Below are 13,268 nucleotides of genomic sequence, written 5' to 3'. Positions count from 1 at the left end.
TTCTGCCAGCATTTTGTGTTTCTATTATTGTGAAATTTGTTTTGCTATTCCACCACGCTCAGATTTGCTTTTTTATATGAAAAAACTAGTTCTTTTGGAACAATTTTAGAATTGTTTAATAGAGTACAATGAATAGTCGGGGAGACTTTCTATTTTTAACAAGTTCACAAATTAAGTTCCTTGCAACATCTTCCGCACAGATGTAATAAACAAGGTATATTTGCTCTGCGCCTTTATGAGCGGGAGAGCATAATGACGTCCATGGGGATAAATACTGGCAGCTGCTACAACTGATGAAGAGGTTCTCTGCTAGGAGCTGGAACAATCATCAGTTTATTAAATTTCCCATTGAAGTGATCCATTTTTATTTCATCACATAGACGAGTTAACTGCATGGAATAATACAGCTTAAAATAGGCCGTTCGGTCCAACTCGTCTATGATTATTTTTGTTTAAGAACTGCAGATGCTGGACATCTGAAATAAAAATAGAAAATACTGGAAATACGCAGCAGGTCATGCATTGAAAGGGAAAGAGATTTCATTTTTCAGATTCCATTCGTCAGAACTGACATCGCCTATAATAGTCTCCAACCAATTTCTCCAGTTTTCATCTGCCCCGCCAGAATGACTTTTTTTTAACCTTGTGTACACATCTACCTTTTTCTTAATGGAGTCAAGTGTTATATTCCTGAACTATTTCCCACAACAGCGTATTACACTCAGATGAGAGCTAAATCTTGAATTAATGTTCCGCCTCGAACCGTGGGAAGTCAAAGCAGGTTGTAATATTTAGTCAGAGCCGCCTGTATCTGTGGACAATAGCTCTGACGTGAAGCCAAGTGAAAGTTCCCTGTTGCTTCCTCTATTTTTAAGTAACCTATTGCGTAAAACGAGTCTCGGCGGAGATTATCCGCGTTACTTGAAAGCAGCTCTACAAGTGCAAAGGTTTCAAACGATTTCCCGCAGCCGAGCTCGAAAATACTTTTTTTTGAATAGAGAAAAGAGATGCTTGGCTCGTTCCTCCAATCCCTGCAAGATCCTCGCCTCGTGGCCAGTTTCCAGAGGCGCTGTGGTTTATTCCTTCAGGCTGAAGACGGAGCCTCAGTCAGCTCTAGCAACTCCTGCGGCAACCAGGCTGTGAGCCAGGGGTTCGTGGAGAATGAAAGAGTCATCCGGACAAGTGCATGCTCTAATGGATACGGGAGGAACACGGCTGGAGGGTCACTACAGCACCTCCAGGGACGCGAGGGCAAGGAACGTCCTGAACTAAATGGATCCGTACTAAAGGTGAGAGATGCGCTTTCTCTTTAATGTTTCGGTTTCTTATATCTATAAATACCAATTATTTATAACAAAAATTTCAATTCTCTTCCCATTCGCCGACTGCTTTAAAATGTTTCCTTTGGACTTCGCTCCATAGTATTTCACCTGCAGGCGTTCCCTGTGCACTAATGGGCATTTTTTAGCCTACAGAACAGGTCATTCTAGTCTATCAGGTCTAATCAGCAGAGGAAGTAACAATGCCAAGGGAGGAGTCGAATTAACTAATGGCGGGAGAGAGAGAGCAAAAACACGTAGAGGATTCTTCCTACCGTGCCAAGGTGATTATTCATACCTGAACGCTGTAAGTGCTGGCAGGAAGAAGAATTATTTGCATGAAACCAGAACAACATAGAAATGAGTCCAATGATAAAACCCAGTTTTAGGAAATATCCTGCAAGAAGTTTTCTATCGAGGACGCTTGTATTGGGACGTTGCTTTCTTGATTGACGTGGTACAATATTGGGCTAGATTATCTCTCCATGAGAGTCAGTTAGACAAATCAGAAGATTCTGGATTCATCCTTGCCAAATTAAACTGATTCCCCCCCCCCACCCCCCAAATGATTCATTGGGATTGGTGTACATTTGAAAATATTATTATCAGTTATCGTTTTCTAAGTACTTTTTCCAACAAATTAGCACTCTCAGATTGGCTTATTGTCATATACACCAAGTGCAATGAGATAACTTGCTTACATGAAGCTCACAGAATAAACTAGAACTGGAGATGCAAACTACAGTAACAGTAATTCCACTTTATTTTTCAGTATAAAAGAAGTGAAGAATTATCATTACAGCTGCAGGCAATTTAATAGAACACTAAACTGATAGGGAGCATTACTAGGGTGAGGAGATGCAGGATGGGTGGAAACTGAAATATCTCTGAATTACAGCATGATTTCATAAGCTTCCCACTCTTGAGGGACTGACGGACATTAAGTGTAGTTGTCCGTTATCTCTAGCTGGACAGAAGTTGGAACAAAGCCTTATTACTTCCCATCCTACCACACAGTAAACATTTGTAGCACCAAAATCTTCCAGGATTTTTAGAACAAACCTATCTGGTATTTCCTGGGTGTTTTCTTTGTAGACAGAATTGTGCTTACACACAACTAGACCAAACTGTTTTGCCAGTTTGTGGATTTGATAGTGCCTTGCAGTTTGCTCCTGTGTGCTGGGCGTGTGTCGAGAAACAGATTTCTAAATAGATTAGAATGATGACTTGTCCAGCATGTGTAAGTACAAAAGACCGGGAAAAATATATTCAACTGTAAGAAGTGGATATGATTGTCATTTTTACTACTTGTGTTTGCAAAATATTTAATTACTTTCTTACTATTTTGAGATTCCTCTTGCCTTCTATTGTGTTCCCAACAACTGCCTGGCACCTAATAGGCCCAGGTACACGTTTCATATTGATGTGTTACTGGCCACTTGGAGATTCATCTTGGTTTCCTTTTTTCCCTTCCTTTTAAGGAGATCTCTCCTAAACACCTTTCAAAATCCCAGCTAAATTAACAACTCTTTACAAAGAGTTTACTAACAAGACGATTGTTATGATTTGGTTGAAAACATGGAGAACAAATAGGATTCAAACCTGGAATTCCCCACATCTTGCAAAATTGGCTTGCTCCATATCATTGATATAGAAGACAATTAACAACAGACCCAGCACCAGCCCCTGTGGCACACCACTAGTCACAGGACTCCAATCAGAGAGACAACCATCTACCACCACTCTGGCATCTCCTGCAAAAGCAGTATCTAATCTAACTTCTACCCCCTCTTGAATGCCAAGCGACTGATGGCCTCCCATGCGGGTCCTTGTTAAATGACTCACTGAAGTCCATGTAGACATCATCTACAGATTTGCCTTCATCCACTTCCCTGTTAACTTCTGAGGAAAAACTCTTAAGATTGGTTAGACATGACCTATCACACAAAAAGCCATGTTGACTGTCCATAATCAGTCCCCGTCTATCCAAAAGCTTCTATATCCAGTCCCTTAGAGTGCCTTCCAATAACTTACCCACTACTGATGTCAGGCTCACCAGCCTATAATTTCCTGGTGTATTCTTAAAACTTTCTTAAATGAAGGAACAGCATTAGCTATCTGCTAATGCTTCAGCACATCACCCACGGCTAAGGGCATTTAAAATATCTCTGCTAGGGCCCCTGCAGTTTCTACATTAACCTCCCACAGGGTCCAAGAGAACTCCTTGTCAGGCCCTGGGGATTTATCCATCATAATTTTCCTCAAGACAGCAAGCACCTCCTCCTCTGTAATCTGCATATGGTCCATTACTTTATTGCTGTTTTGCCTCACACCTATAAACATCGCATCCATTTTACTGATGCAAAAAAATCCAATTAAGATCTCTCTCCCCCCCCCCCCCATCTGTTTTGGCTTCATGCATAGATGATCACTCTGATCTTCCAGAGAACCAATTTTATACCTTATCCTTTTGTTCTTAATATATCTGTAGAGCCCCTGAGGATTCTTGTTTACCTGTCAAGCGAGCAACCTCATACCTTCTCTTAGCCCACTTGATTTCCTGGTTGAGTTTCTCTTGCATTTCCTACACTCAAGTACCTCATTTTTTTAATTCCTGCCTATACCTGCTATGCACCACCCTTTTCTTAACCAGGACCTCAATATGTGTTTAAAATCCAAAGTTCCCTAAACATATTATCATTGCCTTTTATTCTGACAGGATGATGTAATTCCGTACTCAAGTTTCACTTTTGAAGGCCTCCCACTTACCAAATACACATCTGCCAGTAAACAATCTATCCACACTTGCAAATTGGTCTTCCTCAAATTTAGAATCTCCATCTGAGGACCATACCTATCCTTCTCCATAATTATTTGACAAACTCTATCCCATTCAGCCCCTTTACAGTACTAGGATGTGGGAGTCCCAATCAATAAGTGGGAAGTTTAAAATCACCTTCTATCACAACCTTGTGTTTCTTGTAACAGTCTACAAGTTTGCTCCTCTAAATCCCATGGACTTCTGTGTGGTCAATAACATAATCCCATTAACATGGTCATCACCTTGTTATTTTTCAGTTCCGCCCTTAAAGCTTCAGCAAGCCAGCTCCCTAGTCTGTCCTGTCAAAGCACTGCTGTGACATGTTCCCTTACTAATGCCACCACTCCCACTTCTTTATCCCTCCCGCTTTATCACATCTAAAACAACAGAACCCCAGAACACTGAGCTGCCAAATTTTACTAATGGCTATAACATCATAATTCCATGTCCTGATCCATGCCCTAACCTCCACACTGGAGGTCTCCTTGCCTTCCCACATTCTGCAAGAGGAGCATTCCACTATCCTGCTGGTATCTCCACTGCTCTAACTCCGCAATAAGAAAGAAAACACAATTAAGCTTTTTTTAAAAATCATCTACAGCCCCTGCCTCTAATGTTCTATGTGTTTTATTTTAATTTCTTATTGTAGTATCATTTTAATGTACAGCACTGAGCTGCTACTGGAAAAGAACAAATTTTGCAACATATGTCCATGATAATAAACCTAATTCTGATTCTGAAATTGGCAGATGCGAAAATTCTGCATCTAAGGGTAATGACTATTTGGAATTCTGTGTCCAGGAGGACTGTGGAGGATGAGTTGCTGAATATATTCAAGACAAAGATTGATAGATTTTGGATACTTAGATTTTAACGCAAGAAAATTATGGTGAGGTGAAAGAGAAGCTGTATAGTTCAAAGTGCAAATGATTAAATAAACTAGTAAATGCAGTGACTTCATTTGGTTTAATTGCTCAAAGGCAAGTGTTACAGGCTAAGAAGTTATTCATTGACTTCAGTGGGTAACCTGAATTTGAGATCAAGGTCCTTTATTTATTAGACTAATTTTCTAATTTGAGTGCTTATTGAATAAATGACCAACACCCTTAAAGCTTTGTCACAAAGTGCATATAGACTCACCTCATGCACACTCGGAACGTTGCACTGTGAAAAGCAAACATAATAAGCAGAAAGTACAGAGGAGTTAGCCAGCAATTGGCGTAACAAGCCAAGTGACTTTCGGGTGTTGTCCACTTTCTCCAGATAACTTTAGATTTACCAGCATAGAAAAGAAACTTACTACATTTTAATCAATATTAGGCGAGGTCAAATTTTATGCGTAAGGCATTGGAACTAAGAGAATTTATATAAAATCATAAACTTAAATATATAAAAATTCAACTGTATAAATGTGCAAGGAAAGTATAAGAAATAATGTTTCACAAACAACATTGCTTGAGCCGCACAACTGATATTTCAAAATTTGTAGAGATGCATTATTGTATCTTTAATGTAGAACAAAAATATAAGATGCAGCTCAAAGTAAATGTCTTACCAAGCTTATTAAATATGTCCCCATTACAACCCTGAGATTCATTTTCTTGAGGGCATAATCAATAAGTCTATGGAATGATGACCATAACAGAATCAATGAAAGGCTGCCCAACTAGGGTGTTCAACCACAGTGCAGAAGGCAACGAACAGTGCAAATACAAAAAAAAATGAGAGAATTAATTAATTAATTTGTAAGCAAGCAAGCAATACATCTTGAGAACATGAGATGAAGAATCCTTGAAAGTGAGTCCATTGGTTGTGGGAACACTTCAATGATGGAGCAAGTGAAGTTGAGAGAAGTTATCCCCTTTGGTTCAAGAGCCTGATGGTTGAAGGGTAGTAACTTTTGCTGAATCTGGTGGTGTGAACCCTGAGGCGCTTCTACCTTCCTGATGGTGCAGCTGGGTGGTGGGGGTCCCTGCTGATGGATTCCACTTTCCTGCAACATGTAGATGTAGATGTCCTCAATGGTTGGGAAGGCTTTACCCATGATGGACTGGGCCATTTTCATTACTTTTTGTAGGATTTCTCATTCAATGGTATTGGTGTTTCCATACCTGGCTGTGATGCAGTCGTTCTGTATACTCTCCACTACACATCTACAGAAGTTTTTCAAAGTTTTAGATGTCATGCCAAATCGCTACAAACTCCAAAGGAAGTAGAGACACTGCCATGCTTTCTTTGTAATTGTACTTACATGATGGGCCCAGGACAGGTACTCCAAAATAATAAAACCTAGGAATTAGTCGCTAACCCTTTCCACCTCTGATCCTCCAATTAGGACTGGCTTATAGACCTCTGGCTTCCTTCTCCTGAAGTATACAATCAGCTCCTTGGTCAAAGTTCAAAGTAGAATGTATTATCAGAGTACATACATGTCACCACATGCAATCCTGAGATTCATTTTCTGTGGGCAAACTTAGCAAACCTATAGAACAGTAACTGTAAACATCAGGAACTGTAAACAGTGCAAATGCAGATATAAATAAATAGCAATAAGTAACAGGCATGAAATAACAATGTAAGAATTCGTAACTGAGAATAGCCATCCCCTTTTGTGCAAGAGCCTGATGGTTGAGGGCTGAATCCACTACCTTTGGTATGATTTTGTGCTCAAACGCATTGGTGTTCCCATACCAGACCATAATGCAGCCAGTCAGCACATTTCTAACACATTAATAGAAGTTTGCCAAAGTTTTTGATGTCATGATGAACCTCCACAGACTCCTGAGGAAGTAGAGGCACTGACCTGCTTTCTTCACAATAAGGTTTATATGATGGGTCCCAGACTGTCTCTCTGAGAAAGTAACACCCTGGATTGAAAAGATACTGACCCTCTGCACCTCTGATCCTCTGTGATAACTGGCTCATGGACCTCTGATTTCCTTCTCTTGAAGTCTACACTCAGTTTCTTGGTTTTATTGACATTGAGTAATTGAATTGACTTTGTTTCTTACATCCTTCACATGCATGAGGAGTAAAAATCTTTACGTTACGTCTCCATCTAAATGTGCAAAGTGCAGTCATAGTAATTTATAATATTTTATAATAAATAGAACAGTCAATGTAATATAGAGTACACTCAAAACAGTGTGAGTTCATCAGTCTGATGGCCTGGTGGAAGAAGCTGTCCCTGAGCGTGTTGGTCCTGGCTTTTATGCTGTGGTACCACTTCCAGGATGGTAGCAACTGGAATAGATTGTGGTTGGGATGACTCGGATCCCTAAAGATCCTTTGGGCCCTTTTTACACACCTGTCCTTGTAAGTGTCCTGAATCGTGGTAAGTTCACAACTACAGATGCGCTGGGCTGTCCACACCACTCTCTGCAGAGTCCTGTGATTAAGGGAGGTACAGTTCTGATACCAGGCAGTGATGCAACCAGTCAGGATGCTCTCAATTGTGCCCCTGTAGAAAGTTCTTAGGATTTGTGGGCCCATACCAAACTTCTTCAACCATCTGAGGTGGAAGAGGAGCTGTTGGCCTTTTTCACCACACAGCTGGTTGGACAGACCACATGAGGTCCTCAGTGATGTGGATGCCGAGGAACTTGAAGCTGTTTACCCTCTCAACCCCAGATCCATTGACGTCAATAGGGGTTAGCCCATCTCCATTCCTGCTGTAATCCACAATGAATTCCTTTATTTTTGAGACATTGAGGAAGAGGTTGTTTTCTTGACACCACTGTGTCAGAGAGATTACTTCTTCCCTGTAGGCCACCTGGTTATTGTTTGAGATAAGGCCAATCAATGTAGTGTCACCGGCAAATTTAATTAGCAGATTGGAGCTGTGGGTGGTGATACAGTCATGGGTATACAGGGAGTAAATGAGGGGACTCAGTACGCAGCCCTGAGGGGCTCCTGTATTGAGAGTTAGAGGGTTGAAGGTGAGGGAGCCCACTTTTACAACCTGCTGGCAATCTGACAGGAAGTCCAGGATCCAGCTACACAAGCCAGGGTCAAGGCCGAGATCTCTGACCTTCTTGTCGAGCCTGGATAGAACTATGATGTTGGATGCTGAACTGTAGTCCCAGAACAGCATTCTCACATAAGCATCCTCCTTCTCCAGATGAGTAAGGACGGTATGTAGAGCACAGGCTATTGCACCATCTCTCAATTGGTTGTGTTGGTAGGCTGTTGTATCGATAACACTCAGTAAGAGGCTGTTGTTATGATACCACTCAAGCCAGATTTTCAATCTCGCTCCTATATGCTGATATGTCACCACCTTTGATTCAGCCTATGACAAGGGTGTGATCAGCAAATTTGAATAGGATGTTGCAGCAGTGCTTATCCACACAATCATCATTGTAAAGTGAGTAGAGCAGGGGGCTAAGCTCACGCCCTTCTGGTGGAGGAGATTTTGTTGCCAATCTGAAATGACTGGGGTCTGCGAGTGAGGAAATCAAGGATCCAATTTCACAAGGAGGTATTGAGGCCAAGGTCTTGAAGCTTATTGGTTAGTTTTGAGGGGACGGTAGTTTTGAATGCTGAGCTGCAGTCGATAAAGAGCATTTTAATGTATGCATCTTTGCTGTTCAGATGTTCCAGGGTTGAGTGAAGAGTCAGTAAGATGGCTGTTGTGGACCTTTTTGCTCCAGCTGGAAAATTGGAGCAGAGCTAAGTCATTTCTTAGGGAAGAGTTGATGTGTTTCATCATGAACCTCTCAAAACCTCACCACTATGGATGCAAGTGCTACTGGGCAATAGTAATTGAGGCAGTTCAGCATGCTCTGCTTGGGTCCCGATATAATTGAAGCCTGTTTGAAGCAGGAGCTAGAGGTTAAATATTTCAGGTAATGGATTTGGCTAATAAGTTACCTTCAACATCACTAAGAATAAGATGTATACTAGGGTAAGAAAACTATGTAGGTCATACAGAAGTTGAAAAACTGGTGTTTTAATGGGATGAGAACAAATAGATCTAGTGATTTTAGCTAAACAAAGTAGGATTGTAGTTTAGCAAGCCTATTATAAAACTGGGGTTAATTTTTTGAGAAATATTGCTGATAAAGTGAGAGCTTGTATTAAAGTCGACAAGAATGTTAGTTGACTATATTGTCAGCATTGGGGTCTCTAGAGAAGGAAACATATAATTATAATTATTACTACATTAGAACACTTGTAAAATTATAAAATTGATAATTTCAAAATTAGATTCTGGAGAAACTTCATTCGCCAGATTGTAAACACTGTCATTAGAGCTAGAATCGTTGACATATCCTAAGGGAAAATTAGGTAATCACAAAGGGTGAGGACTCTATCATGGCGCTGTTCAGGTTTTCCACTTTGCAGGGGAAACTGATGAGTGTTTTGGGGAAGGCGGGTGGGAGGAGCTCTTTTGGGTACAGGCACTAGCATGAACCTGCCAGTTCTTGTTAATGTGAAATGTTTATCTACTAGTAATGTTATGATAAATCTGGTTAAAATGCAATCACACAATATTAATAATGTTTGTAGTGACATGAAGTAACTTATTTTTTGACAATTTTTTTTAATAAAGAGAATATAGTATAAAGGGGAATTGTGCAATGCATAATAAATGTATCAAATGTGCAATTCACATTTATGGACGAGATACACCCACAGTACAGTATTGCTTTGATTATCAGTCCACCCCTACCAGCCCCCAACTCCAAGCCATCAATGCAATGGAAAAAAGGGTTAAACAGAAACACAAAATAGTCTGCAGATGCTGGGGTCAAAGCAGCATGCACAACACGCTGGATGAATTCGGCAGGTTGGACAGCATCCGTGGAAATGAGCAGTCAACGTTTCAGGCTGAGACCCTTCATCAGGACTGAAGGGGGGGGGCAGGGGCCGGATAAAGAAGGTGGGGGGAGGGTGGGAAGGAGAAGGCTGGTAGGTGGCAGGTGAAAAACCAGTCAGCGGAAAGATCAAGGGGTGAGGGAGGGGATAGGCAGGAAAGGTGAAGAAGGAATGTAAGGAGAAGGCAGAACTATGAGGGAGGTGATAGGCAGCTGGAGGAGGAGGCAGAGTGAAACTGGGATGGGGGAAGGGAGGGGGAGGGAATTACCAGAAGCTGGAGAATTCGATGTTCATGCCAAGGGGCTGGAGACTACCCAGACAGTATATGAGATGTTGCTCCTCCAACCAGAGTTTGGCCTCATCATGGCAGTAGAGGAGGCCATGTATGGACATATCTGAATGGGAATATGAAGCAGAGTTGAAGTGGGTGGCAACCAGGCAATCCTGTCTGTTGTGGTGGATGGAGCAGATGTGTTCGACGAAGCAGTCCTCCAATCTGCATTAGGTCTCACTGATGTAAAGGAGGCCGCACCAGGAGCACTGGTTGACTGTCCCGGTGGACCCATAATTTCGGCCTGCTCCTGCCCCACCGAACTTGCATTTGCCTACCTGGACTCCATTTTGTCACCCATAGTTCAGTCCCTCCCTTCCTACATCTGGGATACATCCCATGCCCTCCACCTCCAATAACTTCCAGTTCCCCAGTCCCGACTGCTTCATTTTCACTATGGATGTCCAATCCTTATACACTTCAATTCCCCATCAAGAAGGCCTCAAAGCCCTCCACTACTTTCTTGATGATTAACCTCACCGGTTCCCCACCACCACCACACTCCTCAGGTTGACGGAACTGGTACTCACACTTAATAACTTCTCTTTTGGCTCTTCCCACTTTCTTCAGACCAAGGGTATAGCTATGGACAGTCGCATTGGCCCGAGCTATGCCTGCCTCTTTGTTGGTTATGTGGAACAATCTATGCTCCAAATCTATACTGGTACTGCTGCCCAACTTTTCCTTCGCAACATTGACGACTAACTTGGTGCTGCTTCCTGCACCCATGCTGAGCTTGTCAATTTCATTGACTTTGCCTCTAACTTTCACCCAGCCCTCAAATTCACTTGGTCCATCTCGGACACTTCTCTCCCCTTTCTCAATCTCTTGGTCTCCAACTCTGGAGACAGACTGTCCACTGACATCTTCTATAAACCCACTGACTCAGATAACTACTTTGATTATACCTTGTCTCTCCCTGCCACACGCAAAAATGTTATTCCCTATTCCCAGTTACTCCGCATCTGCTCCAAGGATGAGGCTTTCTGTTCCAGGACATCCCAAAGGATTGTGGTTTCCCTTCTGCCATCATCAATGATGCCCTCACCCGCATCTCCTCCATTTCCCGCACTTTGGTCCTCACCCCATCCTCCCATCACAACAGGGACTGAGTTCCAGTTCCCCTTGTCCTCACCTCCCACCCCAACATCCTTCAGATCCAGCGCATTATCCTCCACAACTTCCGCCACTTTCAAAAGGACCCCACCACTGAGCACATCTTTCCCTCTCTACCCCTCTCAGCTTTCCGCAGGGATCGTTCCCTCCGTGACTCCCTGGTCCACATGTCCCTCCCCACAGATCTCCCACCTGGTACTTATCCCTGCAAGCATGTGCTACACCTGTTCCTACACCTCTTCTCTTACCACCATTCAGGGCCTCAAACAGTCCTTCCAGGTGAGGCAACACTTCACTTGTGAGCCTGTTGGGGTAATCTATTGCATCCTGTGCTCCCAGTGTGGCGGCCTCTACATCGGTGAGACCCGACGCAGATTGCCACCTACTTCAACTCTGCTTCACATTCACTTACGGATATGCCCATACATGGCCTCCTCTACTGCCATGATGAGGCTAAACTCGGGTTGGAGGAGCAACACCTCATATACTGTCTGGGTAGTCTCCAGCCCCTTGGCATGAGCATTGAATTCTCCAACTTCCAGTAATTCCCTTCCCCTCCCTTCCCCCATCCCAGTTTCACTCTGCTTCCTCCTCCAACTGCTTATCACTTCCCTCCTGGTTCCACCTTCCCTTGCATTCCTCCTTCACCTTTCCTGCCTATCCCCTCTCTGCTTCCCCTCCCCCACCCCTTGATCTTTCCCCTTACTGGTTTTTCACCTGCCACCTACCAGCCTTCTCCTTCCACCCTCCCCCCACCTTCTTTATAGGGCCCCTGCCCCCTCCCTCTTCAGTCCCGACGAAGGGTCTCGGCCCGAAACGTTGACTGCTAGTTTCCAAGGGTTAAACGGAACCCTTGTCCCCACAGGTCTGCATTGGTATAGAGAAGGTGTATTTTTCTAATACATAGGCTGTTGTATGATAACAAATTTGAGTCTGAAGAGTTTTACCGGAAAATGCTGGAGGTCAAGGATTTATGTACTGAGGAAACGGAGATAGAATGGACCTTTAGTCTAGCTCAAGAAAGGGTCCCCACACCTTTTGGAACTTCATGTCCAAATTGAGGATTGAATAGTGGATTTGCAGGGGGAGGGAAACCAGAGTGTTAGAGCAGATAGTGAGGTGGAGGAGGATAAAGGTCATGTGAAAACTGCAAGTATAGTGCATGGAGTAAAGCCAGAGCTAACATATAAAGAGGCTTTGAGGAAAGAGAGACTGAATAAAGGGTGTAAAAGTATTAATGTAGAAGGGCTAAAGTGCAGGTACTTAAATGCAAGAAGCATCAGGAACAGAGGTGATGAACTGAGAGTTTGGATACCTACATGGAATTACAATGTAGTGGCCATTACGGAGACTTGGCTGGCACCAGGGCAGGAATGGATTCTCAATATTCCTGGATTTCAGTGCTTTAAAAGGGATGGGGGGTGGGGGGAATAGGAGGAGGTGTGGCATTACTGGTCAGGGATACTATTACAGCTACAGAAAGGGTGGGTAATGTAGCAGAATCCTCTTTTGAGTCAGTATGGGTGGGTCAGGAACAGGAATGGAGCAGTTACTCTATTGAGAATATTCTATAGCCCCCTGGTAGCAGCAGAGATACCGAGGAGCAGATTGGGAGGCAGATTTTGGAAAGGTGAAAAAATAACAGGGTTGTTATCATGGGTGACTTTAACTTCCCTAATATTGATTGGCTGCTGATTAGTTCCAATGGTTTAGTCAGGGCAGAGTTTAAGTGCATCCAGGACAGGTTCCTCTCACAGTATGTTGACAGGCCGACTAGGGTGAATGCCATACTGGATCTAGTATTAGGTAACAAACCAGGTCAGGTCACAGATCTGTCAGTGGGTGAGCATCTGGGGGACAG

The 13,268-nt window shown here is 42.9% G+C and overlaps 1 protein-coding gene across 5 annotated transcripts in view; it reads left to right on the top strand.

Annotated features, from left to right (window-relative positions):
- Window positions 1-539: 539 nt before the first annotated feature.
- sgpp2 (sphingosine-1-phosphate phosphatase 2) overlaps window positions 540-13,268 on the top strand; it is a 43,573-nt gene continuing 30,844 nt past the window's right edge. Inside the window, exon 1 of one of the 5 annotated variants that reach the window (XM_059947723.1) lies at window positions 540-1,289. In XM_059947723.1, the coding sequence (XP_059803706.1) occupies window positions 1,008-1,289 (282 nt within the window). In that variant the 5' untranslated portion in view covers window positions 540-1,007. Of the gene's footprint in view, window positions 1,290-1,455; window positions 1,604-13,268 lie in introns of those variants that run through there. The other 4 variants (XM_059947714.1, XM_059947704.1, XM_059947696.1 and 1 more) reach the window with 4 other exon arrangements.

The sequence above is a fragment of the Hypanus sabinus genome, chromosome 2, assembly GCF_030144855.1.
Source record: "Hypanus sabinus isolate sHypSab1 chromosome 2, sHypSab1.hap1, whole genome shotgun sequence".
Lineage (NCBI taxonomy): Eukaryota > Metazoa > Chordata > Chondrichthyes > Myliobatiformes > Dasyatidae > Hypanus > Hypanus sabinus.
Note: the sequence above shows the minus strand (reverse complement) of the source record. Positions and strands in the feature narration are given on the sequence as shown.